At 35.3% G+C, this 22,322-nt stretch overlaps 1 protein-coding gene across 7 annotated transcripts in view; it reads left to right on the forward strand.

Annotated features, from left to right (window-relative positions):
* The window catches only part of LOC128986471 (uncharacterized), a 210,040-nt gene that overhangs the window by 129,164 nt on the left and 58,554 nt on the right, over window positions 1-22,322 (forward strand). For all 7 annotated transcript variants that reach the window (XM_054406860.1, XM_054406861.1, XM_054406863.1 and 4 more), the window contains 2 exons: window positions 20,878-21,092; window positions 21,533-21,734. In XM_054406860.1, coding sequence (XP_054262835.1) covers window positions 20,878-21,092; window positions 21,533-21,734 — 417 coding nt within the window. The remainder of the gene's footprint in view (window positions 1-20,877; window positions 21,093-21,532; window positions 21,735-22,322) is intronic.

Raw genomic sequence — 22,322 nt, forward strand, 5'->3', positions numbered from 1 at the left:
TAGGGTATAATTAACCTTATTATTTATTAGAGAATCATTGGATCTAATATATATTTTTATGCATAATGCAAGTATGTTTGATGATTACTTGGTACAAATGGCAGTAGAAAAAAACGAAAATAGTGCTTACGTCTTGACGGTGTGACTAAATAAAAATCAGCTTGATTAGTTCGTATGATTTTAGGGGGAAAAATTGAATGTAAAATGGAATTAGAAACAAAGAGAACTCTTCTATTCCGTTGCTCTAATTCGAAGGAACAAAAGAAGTATTTAATATCAGTTGCTTTAACACATTCCTACCAGGTATAAGTAAACTACAAAGCCTACAAGGTTTGCCAAGAAGAGCGTTTTACAACAGTGAGATTAACCATTTTATTTCGAAAGGTCTCCACACTTTATCTCTCAATATTGTCTGTGGCATCCGTGTAGAGTTGACATATTTTGGCTAAGTGAAGCTGTGATAAACACGACTCTTGGCAGTGGGAGGGGGGATAGGGGAAATGCTGTGTTGAGAATTATTTTTTATGGATATATTATCGTCCAATCTTTTAAACCCCTCATATTATAAATATATAAACACGTTTAATATAAATTGACTCTCTCCGCACTGAAGTAACTCCACATTTTATCATTTTGATTCCTCTATTTATGGTTATTAGTAGGCTACTGTACATTCAAACCTCAAATGTTTAAGAGAATTTAAAATCTATTTCAGTATTTTTTTTACTTAGTAAGTTCACTGTTTTTAGCGAAATACTTTTTTGGCAACCACCCTGGCAATACCACTCTGTCCCTACACTAGAGCACAGACAAGGGAAACAAAGGAAACTTTTATTTCCTTGGTCAATGACTAGAGGCTAGAGATACAACTTACTAATGAATTAAAATGTAATTTGAACCATTAAGTTAAAATGAACTTTGAATTAGGTTCAGGTCTTTTTTTAATTCAGAGGTCTTTTTTTAATTCAGAAATTAATTATTTAGATTAGTTGCATAATCGTACAACATAATACCATCGACTACTGACAGATTCCAAATCTCGGGAGTTTGTTTGATCAGCGGGGCAGGGCTGACCGGAAGTACGGAACACATTTGGCGGCAAATTGACAGCGGAAGTCAGTAATGTGGACTGGGGCTGGGCCCAGTGAGGAGGGATGGAGATAGTGATCACACTTGCTGTTGCTGTACAAGTGTGAGTGTGTGTTTATTACGTGTTGACGAGAGCGCCGTTGATATATACCCGGCGCCGGCGCCTCCCCCATACATCAGGTCGCTAATCAGAGTGGAAAATAACACACATAAGTCATCGGAGACGCAAACACTGCCGTTCAAACCATCCAAACAGCAGATCCTATATTCCCATTCCTTAAACAGGATTTGATTTAACTTATTTATAGGAATGTTTTGCATACCAATAACATTTTTTGTTGAAATTTTCATTCTTATTTGGCTTTGAAGGTTTATTGGTTATTCATTTATTCCTACAGTTCCTCCAGTTAGTATTATCATGCTTTTAGTCATTAGACCCTACGGGTGTGCACTAACAATACACTGGCGTTTTTGCGGACATTCGGACCGAAAAGGCAAAATGTCTTCCGTAACCCTTTAGGCACGAGCTTGACAACTTGAACTTTTCCAAGAGTTAGTTTTATACTAAGATCCTTATGCATTGAAAATGTGTGAACATCTGCTGATATTTTGATATTTTTTATGTTCGGGTCAGGCGAAATATAATAAAGGTCACAATCAAAAGTTTATTCGAATTTGTTGATTCTAATACTGTATTTTGCTTGGGCTTAAACTAATCTGTTGCGATATAATGCCCACATTCAAATCTATATTTGCATCAAACTAGTGTCACCTTATTTCTGCTTTGTTGATACAATCGTGTATCATCGTGAAGTGCGTAGTGCGGCTTCAGTCATCAGATAGCTTGTCGTTGTCCCTGTGCGCTTTGGATCCTGCTTATTACTCTCATACTTACTCCATAACGTCAGTTTTGCACGGTCCCGAGTGTTGTGCTCAGTTACGAAATGTCTAGTGGACGCCCCCACTCCGGCCGCGACTATTTCTGAACCCCCGAACCCCCTCTATGACTGATTCATCTTAATCAACTTCGAGCTCAGTTCATTTTTGAGCTCGGGCGCGTGTTGCCGCGATTCGTGTGTCGAGCCGGTAAGTTCGCTTTTGATGAGACGGTACCGCGACTAATTTTAGCCAAAAATCACCCCTCCCCCCTCACTTGGAGCTGAATGGGGTATTTTGATGTACACTATCAGCCAATCAGCGTAAACTAGCGTGTGCGTCGTAGTAAACATACACACACGCTGTACCAAATATTGATATCACTTAGGAAATTAACAAATTCTTTTTGTAATAACAATCACTATGTACTAGTTTTTTTTTTTTTTTTTTTTACTAAAAGGTTATACCTGAAAGATAACAATTCAACTAATTCATACAATTTTATTTCAATGTCTCTGTATGTCTATCTACATATAGAAAGTTGTTTTTCTTTAATAAAACCATTCGTTTTGAATACTTTAAAAAAGTATATAAACTTAAGACCATTCAGAAACATCAATGACCTTGTCAGATGTCGTTTGTTAAGCTATAACACTATTTAGACGATTCAAGTAACTAGTTAATGTAATTTCATGAGACATAATAGTAAATACCTTCCTAATCAATACAATTTATTGTATTTTCTTTTGTCGTAATTTAACATTTTCAGAGACGATTCGATTTATGAACACTCTGTAGAAGATCAAACCACAGACACATCAGTTGTAGTTTAACGAACGAAAGCGACATTGGCAACGGAGCGAAACAATGGTGATTTGCCAGTTTAAAGGTGCGTATTAATATCAGTACGCGGGTGTGCGGGTGCGCGGGAGAAGTTGACAGTGTCTGCTGTCAGCGCGGGAGGATACCATCGCTCCCGCCATGCCGGTGCCGGGCGCGCCAAAATTCGCGCCAAACTTCAAAGCTAATGCTAGACCAGGTAAAGTTACTAGTAATGAAATGTGGCGATCTGGACTAGAAACTACTAACAACCTAACTGCTACCAACGGATTTATAGTCAATGCTGTTGCTAATCAATGCTTACTTCCCTAGGGAAATCGGCCAATAGGTCAATGTACTGTATATCAATACATCATTTGTTGGTATCGTTATAAATAAATATATATTGATCTATATCAATGGTCGTATCTATTGAACAAAACCAGAATAACGCTAATCAATGTAAAAAAATAAACCACCAGAAATCGAACAAAATTCTGAAATCTGTTTATAATTCTGTGATCGCGTATATATAGTGTAACGTTGAAGGCATTCTTTATAGTAACGCCTCTCAGTCAGATATAAAATTATATGCATCATATACCATATAACCAGCCGTTGATTGTACACCTATCATTACAATACCTATGAATTAACATATTTATTAACGCGTCCCAGTTAAATATTATTGTATCATGCATTTGCCCTTGTAACCTGGGTCATTTTCAACCGTTGATTATATGTATATCAACACAAATTGTTATCTAAATGTCGTTTTTCTTTCGATTCCCATCAACCGCCATTCAATCGTCTTTCCAATGAATAAGTGTACTGAGTTAGCGCTGAATATATTTCATCCCAACCGGAGTGTTTATACCAAAATATTATTGGTTGCTGAATTTTTAAAGAATAATCTGCAGTTAAAAAAAAAATCAGTGTGTTGTTGGAAATAAGTCCCTACGCAAGTAACGTTATCCTCCTTTGTTAACTATTAGCATTTATAATCATTGATTATTTTTTAATCAAATAGTGTATACAGAAGAAGGTAATATACCTTCTTAGTAATATTAATATTACAATTTAATATGATCTCGTCCCAGTCCAATATACTTATATAAATATTCATAAATGAATATACGAAAATAGCGTACATCGAAAAAAGCGTACACATCGGATCTTGCGAAGTAAGCGTAAAGGATCAAGTTTTGGCAGATGACGAGGCTAAGCTATGACGTCAAGACATTTAGACAGGCGAAAAATGGGTACAACTTTTAGGTTCTACATCTTTTTAAAACCGTTGAACAATATGAGTGTAACTCTAAACTAAATATAAATTTCACTTAGTTTATTGATGTTGGAGATCCTTTAAAAATGTATATATTAACGTGATTTCCATCACACTTTTCCCAGGCTGTGGACTGGCAAAATGATAGAGGTATGCTGCACTATCATTTAGGCGTGAAAATCAGCGTGAAGCTTCGAAATTTTTTGTTCCTTCTTATTTTAATTTTATTATTTCCTTTACTTTTAGAGTTTTTTTAATAATACCCTAAATTGCCAATTGACAATATTGGATTTATTTGGTTTAATCTAGGGTAATTTGTTTAGGAGGATAACAATATATTTATGATTTCTAACACATTTTGCTTTTCATAAAAAAAAACAATATAGAAAACTATCTAAAATATGCAACAAAACGAATTTTATGAAAACATTTTATAATACTCAAGTATTGGTTCTGTTTCTAAAAATGCCAGTATTCCGTTCCAAAATTTTCTCTCTATCAGTGTATGTTCACTTCGATGTAGTCAAAACAATAAGCTATTTAAATGTAAACCCTAAAACAATAATCACCAAGTCATTAACTGTACAGTATGTGATTAATTGAAAGCACAATTTTGGATACTTGGTCATTGGGTTTTAAATTACAACAAATTTCAAATGCGGTTTCCTCATAAATAGATTTTAAACTATAAACTTTTAGGAAATTAGTATGTTAATGGTCATTGAAGGTATTCTATTGCCATTGTAGTTATAACGTTACTTAGTTAAACAATTTTTAGAAAAACAACGCTGTCACACAATAAAGTCAAAATAAAGTGTCACTCGTAAGTAAAAATTATTTTTCTCAATAAAATTATTATATGTACATGATAAGTTATATATAATTTTATTTATGAAGAAACGAGGAATTTGTTAACACATAAAACAAAAAATGCTAAATTTTTACATTTTTGACGACTTTTTTCCCTTGTAAGTAAACAATGCTGTTAAATAAATATTTTCAATTATTATTAGAAAAATCTGTATTTTTTAACATGATATACAATTGGAAAATTAAATTATAAATGACACAATGTTTGAAAAAATAACCACCAAGGTTAATCAGCCTGGTTTGGTGGATTTACACAATCTACTTTGATATAATGCACTCAAAGAGTAATGGTGGGCGGCACACCGGTTAAATATTATTCTATTAATTTATAAACACAAAAGAAACATGGCAACTTTATCATATTATCTTAAACTTAAACACTCTTATAAACCTCTCGTAGATTCTGAATATGCATATTGAAACTATTAGTTTTATTTCTGTAGGTCCTATACAACTGAGTAAAAGAAATAATCAATATTTTCATTTATTAAAGATACTCCAATGATCACTTAAAAACTTGTTTATGTTTTAACATTTTTTAAATCTTATGGGCAAGCAATTTAATTTTTTTGCTAATTATGAGTAAAACATTTTTAAATACGTTAAATTTGGTCGGGGGATTATTATGTCATAACGGTTTCTTAAATTTACATATCTATATAAATCGAATAAAGATTAAAAGAGTTATTAGATACCTATCTAACATTTTTTTATATAAAGGATGTTCATTTCATCTTTATTTTATTTTATAAGTTTCCGGATCAGTCCTATTTCCACTTCTAAAAAAAACTTAACACTTTAAAAACGGACACCTTTTTTAGCGGTAGAATCCTTAAAGATTTAAGGATTTAAATTCTAAGAACTTGACTCAAACGGCTAGTTTAAGAAACTGTCGTAGGTAAAGTAGTATACTCAACTCGCGTAAATAGTCTTAAGAGGGTTCCACCCGCCGGCTGGTTTCCACGTAAACATAGTCCTACAAAAAAAAGAACCTCTTGGCATTATTAAAGGGTATATCGAGTTGACATAAACTGTAAATTATTCAAAAAGATCCTAACTATGCCCAGGACGAACTGAAACTTCGTAATTGTTTCTTTAAGTATTTACTAAATCATTTTGAAAATCCGTAAATTTGGCTTTTCCACATGTAATTTTACCTTCTAAATAATAGTTAAACATTAATTTATCCCCATCCATTGCTCTGTTATGTTAAGAACACAAAAAGCACACAATCATTGGAAACAAATTAGTTTTAGAGCGTTGAGAGCTTGTACCATAGAGGCATGTTTAGAAACATTACTCTTTGGTTCATAATCAAATTCTTAATTGAAAGCTGTGTCATGATCAAGGCTTAATGTTATAATTTTAGTTAATTTATTGCAGATTCTTTGGTTTATAGGACCACATAATATGACATCGATTTAAAGTGTAGTTTTTGTGCTAGGCCTACATAAAATGTAATTTGTATTTGAAACCAATGAATTCCTAAGACAAATCTACTCTTATAAATATATTAAATGTAATATGATCTTAAAACACAGAATAGTTATTATAAACTGCACATAAACACTTTGAATACTCTTATGTATGGTTTTAAGCAGGATCAATGTTTCAAAGGCAAAAATGAAGGGTTTACAAGACAACAAATATCATAGTCTTCATTTTATGCTCTAGATGCTATAAATGATTTTAATAGTGTCAAGAAATTATAGTTTTTATACTGAACTACATTTATAACAAGTGTAAATAAAACAAAGATGTATAAACAAAATTCACAAATTTGGATCGAAGCACTAGTTAAGCTCCTATTACTAATATGAAATAAATTGCTTTTTCCTGAAAATCATCTTCATTTTCAGCTTTTTTGACGTTTTATAAAGTTAAAAAAGATATATCTTTGAGGAATGGCCCCTTGTTTTTAAAATTCAAATCACTAACATTTTCATCAACAACAAACTTATGACACATGTTGACCAGCATTGTTGCGACGCGAGTGACTGGGATCGCGGAACGCCGCCGCAACCACACTATCATGGAACTACCCGCCCGCGCCGGCAGCGCTGATATATTGAAATCAAATATACTGTATTACGGCCTCGAAAACTATACAACAGCCTGGTGTTAGTGTAATATTTTCGGCAAAAGACTATGTGTATTTGAACCGTCGTATTTATCACATTGCTTAGTAATACTCCGTAAGTGTATTATGTAGGCTAATCAATCCTCGATGGTATTTTTCGGAATGTCCTTTTCTTCTGTACTGTATTTTGAAAATTGCTAGGGCCTATACCGTCAATGATTTGTTGTATCCATATTCACTTGTGTTATGAGTCTTTTGTTTACATTTTTCTTGTTAATTAGTAAAACCATTATGGATGGTAAAATCTTCATGGCTAGTTGGCAATCCATAATACCAATTAAATATTAAAATATTATTTCAAGTTTTTGACGAAAAAGATTTTTCTAGAACAATGACTGTTAGATGATGTATTTAGACTAAAACTAAGACATTTTAGAGGAAATCGTTAGAGCCGTTTTTGAAATATAGTATTATAGTATAGGAAATAGTATACTTATTTAGCATACATCTCCATTTTTTTTTATCGACTAAAGTTTTCTTTTGTATTTGATTAGCACAAAACATCAAATAACCAATCTACCTTAAATTTCGCCAATCTTAAGTATAATAAATAAATAAATTCTTGTTTGTTCTCGTGTTAACAAGTTCAAGATAATTAGTGCCACAATGTTTCCAGTAAACTTCACCCAACACGTGTTCACTCATGTACACGATGGGACAAATTTAGTTACGGAAAGCATAGAATGATTAAACCCAATATAAATTGGTTTCAATCTTACTCGCCATTTCACAAAATCCATCAGGAATGTAAACTATCTAACAGCCTGAATAAAAGAGTAATATAGCAATAGTAGTCGGAAGGGTAAGCAGTATTTATTTGTGCCCAACTACTAAGTAGCCTCTTGTTTATTTAAGAAAGTCCGCAGAAGAATGCTACTAGAGCCAGCAGATGCGGATTCCGAGGTTTGAGCAAGAACAGAATCGGACGCTATTTTGGCTCAGTAGCAAGGTCGGAATGTCGATTACTTTCCCTAATCATTTCCCATTCCACAATGGCATAATGCGTTTCAATTTAAAAGCTATTCATTAAAACGTAACACATATTTATTTGAGAATATAAGTGTTTCTATTGTGGCACTTAAAAAGAAATTTTGAATTTTGGATTTTCCGTCAATTTTAATTGAAAAAAGTAAATCGGTACGGGCAATAGTACGGTTCAGCATTAACTATGATAATTTTTAGAAAATAAAATGCCAAGAGTAGATATGTATTAGTAGATTGCATTGGTTTGAATTCAATGCCAAATGCAAATTTGGGCTGCACTGAAAGTACAAAGTGATATCCCCGATATAATAAAGGTTATAGCTAGAGGTTTAGCTTTATTGGTCAGCGAGTCCATACCAACGTCCATACTCAAGAAAATATTTATCAGTAATCATATATTTTTAGCCTATCATGTCCACCCGATTAAAATTGGAATCGGATAATATATGTTGGAGGTTTAGGGGTGGATTAGAAAGTATATACTTGGTTTTGATATATTTTTAACTGCTTTTATCAAAGCCGACGATTTCAAAACAACGCTAAATTAGAATTAGAAAAAGCTCCATACAGACATTGTCTTTGCTAATATATGGGGTTAATAATAATCATTATAAATAAAAACTCAAACTTGTTTCCAGGCTGTCTAATAACTACGTTAATTGTATTTGTTAATAGTTCTGATCCTGTCTGTTGTCACGCTTGTTACGATCCGGTGAAAATTTGGCAGTAACAGACGAAGGTAACAGGACCTCTGCCCCCCCCCCCAAGCTGGACTTGGAGACCCTCCAGTCTAGCCGCCGCACCGTGGCACTTTGTCAAAACCGTTGTTATTTTGTTTCAATTTGTTTCAAAATGATACTCTCAAGTTGATTTATCCTCCAAAACACACCTCTACAAACCTTTTAGAAACATATGGATTACAACAGTCTTACACGTTATTTTACGGGATATATTAACAATTTGAGGTATAACAAGTTCCAAATCTATATTTCAATTGATATTTAGTTAATTGTTAAAAACTTTTTAAATTTTGGTGGTCAGGAAACTAACATTATGACACCGTAATCGTGGTAACACTAATAAAGTTTTGCCATTGGACGATTGAGAACACTTAGTCTGTGTATCTGTCAGTAGCTAAAACACAACATCCCATCGATTGGTGGATCAGCACAAATTAGAGATTTGTATAAAGAAAAGGAAACCATTTTTTTACTTTTTGCCACAGCATTAAAGAATAATTTTCTTCTTTTTCTAAATTTTTTGAATTTATCAAAAATATTTCTAATTAACTCTGCTTTCTTCTCAATATATTATTTCGCATATTATTTTACCTTGTGATTTTTTCCTCCCATGTTTACAGTCCTTAAGATTAGTATCGGTGAATCTATTTCATGTAGCTATGTGTACCTGTATTGAAACGAAACAATATTTTGATTTATTGGTAGTCAATATGCAATTGCTGAGGTTGTTATCGATATTTTGTTATCAATGTGACAATGGCCAATTTCCGCAATCGTAGTTTGGTTAAATGTCATCAATCCCGTGACAATAGTCATGGGCCGTGGTCGTAGCTTACGTTACATGTTATCAGTGCGACAATAGTCATGGGTCGTAGTCGTAGTTTACGTTACACGTTATAAATGCCGTGACAATAGTCATGGGCCGTGGTCATAGTTTACGTTACACGTTATCAGTGTGACAATAGTCATTGGCCGTGGTCGTAGTTTACGTTACGCGTTATCAGTGTGACAATAGTCATGGGTCGTAGTCGTAGTTTACGTTACACGTTATCAGTGTGAAAATAGTCGTGGGCCGTGGTCGTAGTTTACGTTACACGTTATCAGTGTGACAATAGTCATGGGCCGTGGTCGTAGTTTACGATACACGTTATCAGTGTGACAATAGTCATGGGCCGTGGTCGTAGTTTACGTTACATGTTATTAGTGCGACAATAGTCATGGGTCGTTGTCGTAGTTTACGTTACATGTTATCAATGCCGTGACAATAGTCATGGTCCGTGGTCGTAGTTTACGTTACACGTTTCAGTGAGGCAATAGTCATGGGTCGTGGTCGTAATTAACGTTACACATTATCAGTGTGATAATAGTCATGGGCCGTGGTCGTAGCTTACGTTACACACTATCAGTGTGACAATAGTCATGGGTCGGAGTCGTAGTTTACGTTACACGCTATCAGTGTGACAATAGTCATGGGTCGTAGTCGTAGTTTACGTTACACGTTATCAGTATGACAATAGTCATGGGCCGTGGACATAGCTTGGTTGCGGGCAGACGCTCGGTCTCTGGGCTATTTTCGCCCGCCGTTGATGCCAACTCTCCAAAATATGACCGCACAAAATATTATTTTGAGATGAGATTCGATTGAGTCGTCAAGTTACAGACCTTCTTTTAGGCCTATGGACGCCAGCTGGTCGTTTTTGTTTAGAAAGACGCCGTCTGTTTCCGCAGCATCAGGCGATGTTTAGAATGAAAACGTTACTTCAAAAACCATATCGTCTATTAAGTCTTTACGTTTGAATCAATCTAGATGTCAAATTAATGAACGAATTTTTTTTAGGGAAAAGTTCTGTTACTTAATCTGTAACCCTGATGTATACTTAGAATAATATGTTTTATTTATAGAGTATATAGTTTTTTTTAGGATCCTTGAACAAATCAACGATTACAATATACATTTACTAGTATACACAAACAAGATAGCAAGATCATTTATCTATTTTTGTCATACTAAGTTGCTTTACACTGAGCTAACAAATATAACTGGATGTAGCACTGACGCGGCAACTCAGCTAGAGAATCGAGGCACTGTAATTAATTGTTACCAACTAGGGGAATCAGTTCATTCGCTCATGACTTTATGTATGTGCAGTCCCACAATCCCTTAGTTCAAAAGTACTAAGTACTTTATCCCCTAGTACAAATGGAGGCTAACGTCTTGCAATTATCTCATTCAGTGTCTGTCACCTCAGTTTCTAGCTCAGTGTTGCTTTGTGTGTTAACGGCACTTTGGTACTATACCGACAACACCGATAAATCGATTTCCAAATAATATTTTAATTAGTTTAAATAACAAAATCTGCCTAAACTAAGCTAACCACCCTTAGGTTAGTTAAGGATAGGTTAAATTATTAGGTATACTCGTTAGTTAGTTGTGGTCGGTGTAATACCAAAGTACCGTGTTATCTTATGTAGTAAAAGCAAGATAATATAGTTTACTACGTAAGTTTAAGAAAAATGTGTTTTAATGATTATACGTTTATTATGGTTAGGTACACTTATAAGGCTGTGTCACACTAGGCTACTTACTAGCTGCTATTTAGTAGCGGCTAGTGAAGTAGCCGCTAGTAAAAGCTGTCACACAACAAATGTCGGTAGCGGCTACCTAGTAGCAGCGATTCAGCCAGTCAGTGTCAATCCTGTGAAAATGTCGTCTGTTGGTTAAGCCGGGTTGAATTACGGCGTTTAATTTTGATGTGCGTTAGTGATGTTTGTATTGATTTAATTGAAAATATCCGCAACAAGAAGAAACGCTCCTGGGTAAGAGAGTGGATTAAGAGAAGAGACAGGCTGGGTGCATCAGGAACACTTATTAGAGAACTAGCTGTTGAGGACCCGAAATCGTACTACAATATTATGAGAATGTCCGTAAAAAAGTTTGATGAGCTGCTACCACTTCACTTCACTCATTTTTTACAAATTTTTATTGAAACCAACTTTTCCACAACAAACCAAACCCAAACATGCACAGCCACTAGCCGCTACTACGCTAGTACACATGTCACACCGGCTACTCGGTAGCCGCTAGTCAATCACGTGACTCACTAGCCGCTAGTTAGTAGCTCGGAAAATTGGACATGTTCAATTCTCGACGCTAGTGAAATCTGACTAGCGTGCTACTCCTACTAGCCGCTACTGCCTATGTCACATTGGCTACTCAGTATATACTAGTATCCGCTATTTCGCTAGCGGCCAGTAAAGTAGCCTAGTGTGACACAGCCTATACTCAGTAGTGGTTCTAAGGGGGGAGGGGGTACAGACCCCCTCTAATAGACCCTGGGAAATATATGTAAACATACATTTCGTTCTTAAAATATAACGGAGGCTTTTGGATACAGTTATAACAGTAAAAGTAGCTTTAGAAAGTCACAAAAATAAATAATGGATGGCTTTACAAAGTCAGCCGGTAGGTTTTAAAATATTAATTTTTAACCAAATCTTTTGGGGGAGGACCCCCGGACCCCAACCTTTGTTTCACACCCCCCAAATCTCCCGGTATCTCCACCTTGCCAATGTCCTTGAACTAGAACTACCTCTGCTCACCCTTCTTAAAACTTCTTTAACTGAGCCATTGAGTCATTGATATGACTTCGTGGTACCAAACCCGTAATCTGATCGATCACCATCTTTTGCCGTCTTCTTAAAAAAGAAAAAGTGTAAAAACATTGATGTTTTGACGTATTTTGTTTACTGTGCGTAAAACGTTTATACGCAAACGCTCCATGAATTGTTTATGGAGGACATACAGTAGTTTAAAGTTGTATCCTATCATTTCCTTTCACAGGTTGCAACAAATAGTATTTTCTGAAAATCTATTGAGTGCTTTTTCTAACAAGGGATTTTACCAAAAGCAGTTTACGGACGATTTACATACTACGAGACTAGAGGCCTCCCGTGTGGAGACGAGGTAACGGAAATAGAGATAGAGGAGTTGGCAAAGTGACCAAGTAAACAATGGATGAGGCAGGGGTGCCAGCAAGTCTGTGAGATATTAATGTGGCGAGAACAGGTAGTACACGACCTGCAACTGTGGGGAAATGGAGCATAACCTCGGTTAGAGCAGCTCGCATAGTCAGGTAGATGAGATGGAGTGATAAAGTGCCGAGAACAGGTAGTACACGACCTGTAGCTATGGGGAAATGGAGCGCAACCTCAGTTAGAGCAGCATGCATTGTCAGGTAGATGAGATGGAGTGATAAAGTGCCGAGAACAGGTAGTACACGACCTGTAGCTGTGGGGAAATGGAGCGCAACCTCAGTTAGAGCAGCATGCATTGTCAGGTAGATGAGATGGAGTGATAATGTGCCGAGAACAGGTAGTACACGACCTGCAACTGTGGGGAAATGGGGCTTAACCTCAGTTAGAGCAGCTCGCATTGTTAGGTAGATGAGATGGAGTGATAATGTGCCGAGAACAGGTAGTACACGACCTGCAACTGTGGGGAAATGGGGCTTAACCTCAGTTAGAGCAGCTCGCATTGTCAGGTAGATGAGATGGAGTGATAATGTGCCGAGAACAGGTAGTACACGACCTGCAACTGTGGGGAAATGGGGCATAACCTCAGTTAGAGCAGCTCGCATTGTTAGGTAGATGAGATGGAGTGATAATGTGCCGAGAACAGGTAGTACACGACCTGCAACTGTGGGGAAATGGGGCTTAACCTCAGTTAGAGCAGTTCGCATTGTTAGGTAGATGAGATGGAGTGATAATGTGCCGAGAACAGGTAGTACACGACCTGCAACTGTGGGGAAATAGGGCTTAACCTCAGTTAGAGCAGCTTGCTTTAGGTAGATGAGATGGAGTGATAATGTGCCTAGAACACCTGCAACTGTGGGGAAATGGAGCGCAACCTCAGTTAGAGCAGCATGCATTGTCAGGTAGATGAGATGGAGTGATAATGTGCCGAGAACAGGTAGTACACGACCTGCAACTGTGGGGAAATGGGGCTTAACCTCAGTTAGAGCAGCTCGCATTGTCAGGTAGATGAGATGGAGTGATAATGTGCCGAGAACAGGTAGTACACGACCTGCAACTGTGGGGAAATGGGGCATAACCTCAGTTAGAGCAGCTCGCATTGTTAGGTAGATGAGATGGAGCGATAATGTGCCGAGAACAGGTAGTACACGACCTGCAACTGTGGGGAAATGGGGCTTAACCTCAGTTAGAGCAGCTCGCATTTTTAGGTAGATGAGATGGAGTGATAATGTGCCGAGAACAGGTAGTACACGACCTGCAACTGTGGGGAAATGGGGCTTAACCTCAGTTAGAGCAGCTCGCATTGTCGTAGATGAGATGGAGTGATAATGTGCCAAGAACAGGTAGTACACGACCTGCAACTGTGGGGAAATGGAGCGCAACCTCAGTTAGAGCAGCTTGCTTTAGGTAGCTGAGATGGAGTGATAATGTGCCGAGAACAGGTAATACACGACCTGCAACTGTGGGGAAATGGAGCATAACCTCAGTTAGAGCAGCTCGCATTGTCATGTAGATGAGATGGAGTGATAATGTACCGATAACAGGTAGTACTAAAAGGTAGTACACGACCTGCAACTGTGGGGAAATGGAGCATAACCTCAGTTAGAGCAGCTCGCATTGTCATGTAGATGAGATGGAGTGATAATGTGCCGATAACAGGTAGTACTAAAAGGTAGTACACGACTTGCAACTGTGGGGAAATGGAGCATAACCTCAGTTAGAGCAGCTCGCATTGTCATGTAGATGAGATGGGTGATAATGTGCCGAGAACAGGCAGTACACAACCTGCAACTGTGAACTGTGGGGAAATTGGGCTTAACCGGGGCCAACGTTTAACCTCGGTTAGAGCAGCTCGCATTGTTAGGTAGATGAGATGGAGTGATAATGTGCCGAGAACAGGTAGTACACGACCTGCAACCTATCAGCCAATATTGCCAAGTAGATGAGGTAGATGGAGTGATAATGTGCCAGTTTCAGGTTTAAGAGAGTCGTTGATCAGGAATTTAATGTTTGCAGCTGTATTGGAATAGCCCTTAAACGGAATGGTTGTGTAACAAATAACGTGAGATATATTGGTACTGAATATTTTCAGAAATGTGTGATGATGAGGAAAATTCTCGTATTTGAATATTGGTCAGTAATAACTGTAGCTATAATACAATGGAGTAAACATGGACCAAATTATCTATATAAATCTGTGGTGAAGTGAAACAGAAACTAGGAATTGTATATGGCCCATGCATCTTTTAAGGGTTGTAACTGTACTGTAGTTAATCACATACTAAAGTATAATGGAATCATGGTACAGTATCACATTTCTTTTCTAATTGCCGGACATTAATAATTTCAAGTTATGATAAAAATTTTTTTAAGAGGTTGGCTATAATACAAATTACCTATTTGGAAAACCATCGAATTTGATTATATTAATTTGCTATACGGACAAGTATTTGCCGAGTGAGTAGGCCACTGTAGAGGTTGCTGGGATCTGAATGGGCGTCCCACAGTTGTAGTTGTAGGTGGTACGAGGTAACAAGGGTTGGGTTTAAATTCAAAATAACCCACGCTATGACTCATTGGTCGTATTCAGTTACTGTTTGTTACTTGTTAATTTGGCTATGAATTACCTTCCTTCAGGAGAATGTGATTTGCTCAATATTTTGGTTACTGTGGAATGTTTGCTAATGAATGGTTTAACATATAACTAATGTTACATGTACAATTATCGATGTTTACAATTAAATTATAAATCGTCCTGATTGCATGTTACTGAGCGGAGCGAGCAAAGCTCTTATATCCTGCTTTTGTTTTACAAATACTTCTCCTGAACGGCTGAAGCGATCCGCACGATTAGCACAGTCATAATAACCAACCATGGGAAGGGAAGGTATAAATCCGAAATGGTAGAAATCGAACCACAGGGCTTTTCCCTACATGAATTTAAACTTTAAAACATTTAACATATACCGTATGGGTTAATTGGTCACCATGACAGCATTTGCAAGATGTAACAATAAAAAATGTAAAAAAAAAATCATAGCACATGGTTAAAAACAAATAATATAAACCAGCACATTACTCATACAGAACAAAATAGCTACTTCCCTATGTAATAGGGAAATTCCCTAAAATAAGAAGAGTCGGATTGATACCGTTGAGCACAATTTAATAAAAAATCTAAAAAATGAATAACTAGGCGTATGCACCACTGACGTAGATACTGCAAATAGGCATTCCATTTATGTGAACCAAATATACTGTACCTCTAATTTTGGATACTGCAAGTAGACATGTAATTTATTAGAACCAAATGAACCATCGACTTTACTATAAGTAGACATCTCATTTACGTAAAACCTATGTACTGTAGCATTAAAAGTATAAGTATTAGATTAATATGCTTTCTTCGCTCAATATTGCAAGCAGACATTGCACATCCAGTTTTAGATATTTTATTGCAAAGAAATTATATCGGAAAATGAGTAAATTTGAAACTTAAATCATATTACAGTATTTCAAACAATGAATCGATGAATGATACAGCATAACATATGTTTGGGTCTTTGAGAAACTTAATAACAAACTTTCAAGACACTGAACTCTTAGACAATATTAGTACTGAACTCTTATAGAGCTGTAGCAAGCAACAAATTAGAATGAGTTGATCTGGCAATGGTCCAGCTGGTGTATTGTGGCATAATGTGTTGAAACGTTTGTGAGGAGGTTTGGTAATGTTGTCGGCCTAATGCACCTGCTGCTAGCGCTGCCAACGACTGGTGTAGAGTGTAGAAACTTGTTGACAGAAATAAAACATTCGCTCATACGTCGGTTATTGTGCATTACTTACTACTGTATTATTAAACATGACTCAAGTGACATAAAAGAGGAACCTATAATACCTCTGTTTTTGTCCCCTAGGCAATTTTTCCTTACGGGTAGAGAATACTGTACAGTTTTATCCACTGTGTTTTTATCAAAGGTGTTATTGTAGGGCTACAGTACCATTTTTTTTGTTAATTTTTATTTCTACCTATGCCTTAAGATTTTAACGTTTTTTTGTTGTTTTAACGAAATTAGTTTTTTCGTTATTGCGTATCTTCTAACATTTGCCGCAGAGATATTACAAGTGTTTAAAATGATACGTTACCCCAGTATCCTAGTTTTCTCAACTAAGCAAAATATGCTGTACCTGGATATGCTGTTATTCATCAAACTGTGCAAGTTATTAAACTTTCAAGACTACATTTTTTGTACCTATCTAATAGTTAACACCCAAGATTCACGACTTTTTAATAGATGAGTTAATTTGTACATTCCAATTATTTATGACTATAGTAGTTAAATTCAACTATGGCAAAGGCAAATGGAATCTGAATCAGGATTTGTTCAAAGGTGTTTTACAATGAGCCAATTATTGGGTTAAAATACGCACCTAAGTGGCGTCCCCATCTTAATGATTGATAATTGATAATTACAAAATAATATTTCATTACCAAAGAGTTCTAGTCAAAAACAAACAAACGTTATTAAATCTCAAAAATATCTTCTGAAGCATGAGTATATTAGCTGTAAGTGTTGGGACTATTTATCCTACTCTATGAACTTAACTTTTCTGATATTATCTAACATTTTTTGTGATAATATGTTGTGTGGGTTTGACTATTTTTTACTAACAAGAACTATAATTTAGACACTGTACTCTATTTAATATACTTTTTGAATATGTTATTAAGGATGAGTAAAAGGAATATAAAATGGTGTACTTTAATCAAAAAGTTATTAAGATGAATATTTTAGTCACTGTTTCAACAATGTATAATTTGACATTTTAAGTTTTAAATGGAGTGATGGATTTTTTTTTAAATTTTGGTGAGTATTATTCAATTTAAAAATAATTTCCTCATTGTGTAGATTTTGTGTTGGATTTTAACCTTTTACATTTCTTTGAGCCTAGTCCGTTGACAACACCATAAAATCAGTTCCTACTTTTGTTACAAATCATTTTGTAAATTACATGTCTTCAAAGTCTAGACTGCTCATGTGAAATTGTTTAGCTTTAAAATTTTAATTTTATTTTAGATTTTATAGTTTTTAATTGGTAGCCTATTTGTTGCCAGTTTATTATTAGCATAACTAAACTATCAGTGTCAACTAAAAAACTGAATTGTTACACCAATGGTGAACTCTCTTAGAGCACTGTTTCAACATTCCTATGGTAGCAATCTACTCCTTCTATATAAACTTATCTTAGTATCCCATAAATAAAAGTAATTTTTAGTTGGAGTTAAGCCAGCAGAGCGGAACACCATGTTAATCTCTTTTCCGCTCTCCGCGTTCCTCTCTCCGCTCTCCGCTTCCGCGCCTAGGAAAACCCAGCTTTACAAGTTGTGGAGTTTGAAAGGGGGGTGATATTAAGAAAAAAGGTTATTTCAGTGTTCTAATTATAATGCTAGTATTATTACAACTGTAATCCGCTTATTTTTTTTATTTCCTTATTTTTTCACCTCATCGGATGTAGTCTTTTATAACCTTAAAATTATTGACAACATACAAAATGCTGCAAATTATTTTTTTTTTTAGGCTTACTATATCTTATAACATAACTGGGAATAATCCTACAAGTATATACAGGGTGGAACGAAGTTAGTGTTAAAAAATTTTATGTGTTAAACTACTAAGTATTGGTGACAAAATGACACCAATTTAAGTTTCCATACCCTCACAGGTAGGGAAAAACAGACAATTTAAGATTTTTTCAAAATATTTGTACTTGCTTACATAAAATGGCCATAAGTGCATTAAACATTGTTTTTATTCCAAATTCATTGTCATTTTCAAAATCCTCGTTAAATTTCCAATAGCAATAGTAAAGATTCATTGAGATTAAACATCTGCATAAGCCCTTATTTCGCCATGGAAGTTTGAATTTGTGATTTTTTATAAATAAGTAATGACTTTTTCCAAAGTTTTTCTATACTACACTGGACTGTAGAGAGTGTCAAATATTACTAAAAACTTCTGCAGTTAATAACCTTTAAAATGATGTACAAACATCTACTGTTCCTTTGATTTGTCGTTCTCAAATTTAAGAGTTTCTCACGAAAAACACGGAACGGCTAATGTTTAATTCCCTTTAAAATAACATGTATTTGCTTAAATAATATGGCAATAGCTGCAATAACAGTTATATTTGAATAGGGTCTACTGTAATTTTTAGAATCCTTGTGAGATTTATTGTAAGAATATTAAGGATCTATTAGGATTAACATCCATGTAAACGTATGTTTTGTGAAAACATGTTAAATTAGTTTTATTTTTATTTTTTGAATACATTGAATATTGTTTAAAGTTACACATGGTACATTTAACTTAAGATTTTTTAAGCCTAAGCAAATACTTCCAATGGAGTAGCCTATAAAATTATGTAGATACTACACTTTACAATATTGTCAATATGTTCACCGAAAACCGAAAATTAACCTAAGTATAGTATACCAATTAATTGATTGAAGTGCTTAGACACATGCTAATAGAAATAACTCAGTCAAGTGATATATTTCTTAAGTAAAATAATTGTTAACACTGTTAACAATTATTTTAGTTAAGAAATATATCACTTGACTGAGTAACACCTCAAAAGTACTTTGTTTTAGTTACTTATACAAAAACTAAAAGTTAATTCTAAAACACGAAATATTCGAAACTTAAATAACTGTTCCTTACTTCCTTGACGTTTTAATAGTTGCCTTCTATTTGATGCCAACTACTTGAGTTTTTTTTTTTCAAAATCTCCTCCATTTTCCCAGATACACAGCCAAGCGTTTTTTGCACGTGGCACCAACAGTAACATTAAAATACAGTTCCTCTGACTAGCACATCTGCATTCATTATCCAGTAGTTAATTTCCTGATTATCTTCCACTAAAGATGAGTAGACCAAGTACTCCACATAACACACAAAGCAAGTCTAGTGGACTTAGGTCTGGCGACCTGGTATGCCAGCAAACCACACCATATGACCCATCATTATCATTCTTATCATTCAAGTTGTGTATTTTGCCTTAAGTAAATCTCGCACATCGGTTGAATGTGCCATAGAACTAACACCGTAAACGATATTTAATTTATTTCAATAAATAAGAAGAAATCCCTCTAAATGAAAATTCATCACAAAACATAGTTTCATAAAGTGTTAATCCTAACAATTTCTCAATATTCTTATTAGGAATTTTACAAGGATTCTGAAAATTGCAATAATACCCATTTAAACATGATTTTTAAAGCAGCTGCTGCCGCATCATAAAAGCCAATACATGTTTTTTTTTAAGGAAATAAAACATTAGTCGTTCCGTGTTTTTCATGAGAAACTCTTAAATTTGAGAACGACAAATCAAAGGAACATTATATGTTTATACATCATTTTAAAGGTTATTAACTGCAAACGTTTTTAGTAATATTTGACACTCTCTACAGTCCAGTGTAGTATAGAAAAACTTTGGAAAAAGTTATTACTTATTTATAAAAAATCACAAATTCAAAATTCCATGGCCAAATAAGGGCTTATGCAGATGTTTAATCTCAATGAATTTGTACTATTACTATTGAAAATTTAACGAGGATTCTGAAAATGACAATGAATTTGGAATAAAAACAATGTTTAATGCACTTATGGCCATTTTATGTGAGTAAGTACAAATATTTTGAAAAAATCTTAAATTGTCTGTTTTTCCCTACCTGTGAGGGTATGGAAACTTAAATTGGTGCCATTTTGTCACCAAAACGTAGTAGTTTAACACATAAAATTTTTTAACACTAACTTCGTTCCACTCTGTATATAAAAAAATGGTAACAAACCAGACGATGAGGACAACAGGTAATGCAGCCCCTAAGGTAGCAAAACTATATGTACACATCTTAGTATAACTTTGGAAAAGGGTAAGGGTTTTCAGGTTGGCAGATTTTGACCATAACATTCCCTTATCACGAGAAAAACACCCAGTGTGTAGGGGAACTTATGTTACAACTTCTGTTGTTGTTTTGCAGGTGTGTGGTCGCCAGGTACTACACCGGAGCCTAAGAGGAAGGAGTTTAACTTCACAGAAGCCCAGGAGGACTCCAAGGGAGAAGAAGACCCCATTCCTCCAGTTTGGACACCCAAGAGTGCCCAGGCCTCTCCCACCAGCGAGCGCAAGTTTAGACCTGTCAACTTTGAGTCTCCTACGCCCACAAGAAAAACATACAATCAGAAGTCTTCTGAAGTAAGTTATGATAACTGTACAGTGGTTTTAAAATACAAATACAGATTTACAAGCAATTTATAAATGACTATTCAATTTTTTTATCACCATTATTAGTTATTTTAGAAACTAATTTAAATCTTTTTTTTTGTTTATTTATATGTGGTACTGGAATTTTTTCTTTTGCAAATTTGAATTTGAAGTAAAACTAACCACCAAAACATTGACTTTTAATACTTAAAATCTAAAGCTTGTTGTAAAACTAGTTTAAGTCTAGTAACACCATAGATAAAACATACTCCCTTGTGTTGGTTAGTCTATGGTAACACTTAATTAAGGACTTAGTCTGGTAAAACTTGATGTAGACTAATGTCCTCCTATTGTAGCGTTACGCTTTAATCTTTGATTATGATAACAGAGAACAAGAACAGGAGATGTTTAATCCATGGTAAAACTTACAGGACACACCAAAGCCACCGACAGACTTGCCAATCTCCGTGGAGTCTCCTAGCCACAGTTCCTCATCCACCAGTCACAGTCAGCTGACATCTTCCTCAGCCTCCTACAGTCACCACGAGACCTCCAGCAGACTGGTGACTAGCAGCAGTCTACCAGACACTTCCACCCTCAACCCCACCATCACTCTGCTGCAGAAGGCCAGAGGTACTGTAGTCAGAAGCATTTCTTAGCTTTACAGTAATAGGTGAAACAATGCAATTCAGCTGGTCATTCTCACAGGGTTATTTTTACTCCCTATTACTCTGGTGCTCAGTAGTTCCTCAGACAGACTATTACTATTATTTCGAGATGCTCACTGTTGATAGTACGACACAATCAGCATTATTTCACTTACCGTAGGCCTACTCAATTTAATATTTCAGAAGAGTTACAAAAATAATATTAATTTATATCAAACTGACAATCTAAACTAAATTTATGGCTTTGACATTTCCTAGTTCTCAAAATTATCTTTATTTTAACATAAAAATCATGAAAATCCGTCAAGTGTGTTTGATTCACGATCGTGAAATTAAAAAAAAAACCCCCGGTCACATTTTAATATATATGGTCTTGACTGGACAAATCAGAAAATTCTCACAAAATCTGTTGAGAAATGTTGAATTGCACTAAGGATCAAAAGGAGAATATATATATATATATACATTTATAAGACACTCCCTCAACTCCTTCTTTTTATGTAACAGAATGGGCCCTAACGTTCTAAGATGGTTTTTATACACATCCTTAACT

Source organism: Macrosteles quadrilineatus, unplaced genomic scaffold, assembly GCF_028750875.1.
Source record: "Macrosteles quadrilineatus isolate MER2022 unplaced genomic scaffold, UCM_ALF_1.0 Scaffold_2__2_contigs__length_208266976, whole genome shotgun sequence".
NCBI lineage: Eukaryota > Metazoa > Arthropoda > Insecta > Hemiptera > Cicadellidae > Macrosteles > Macrosteles quadrilineatus.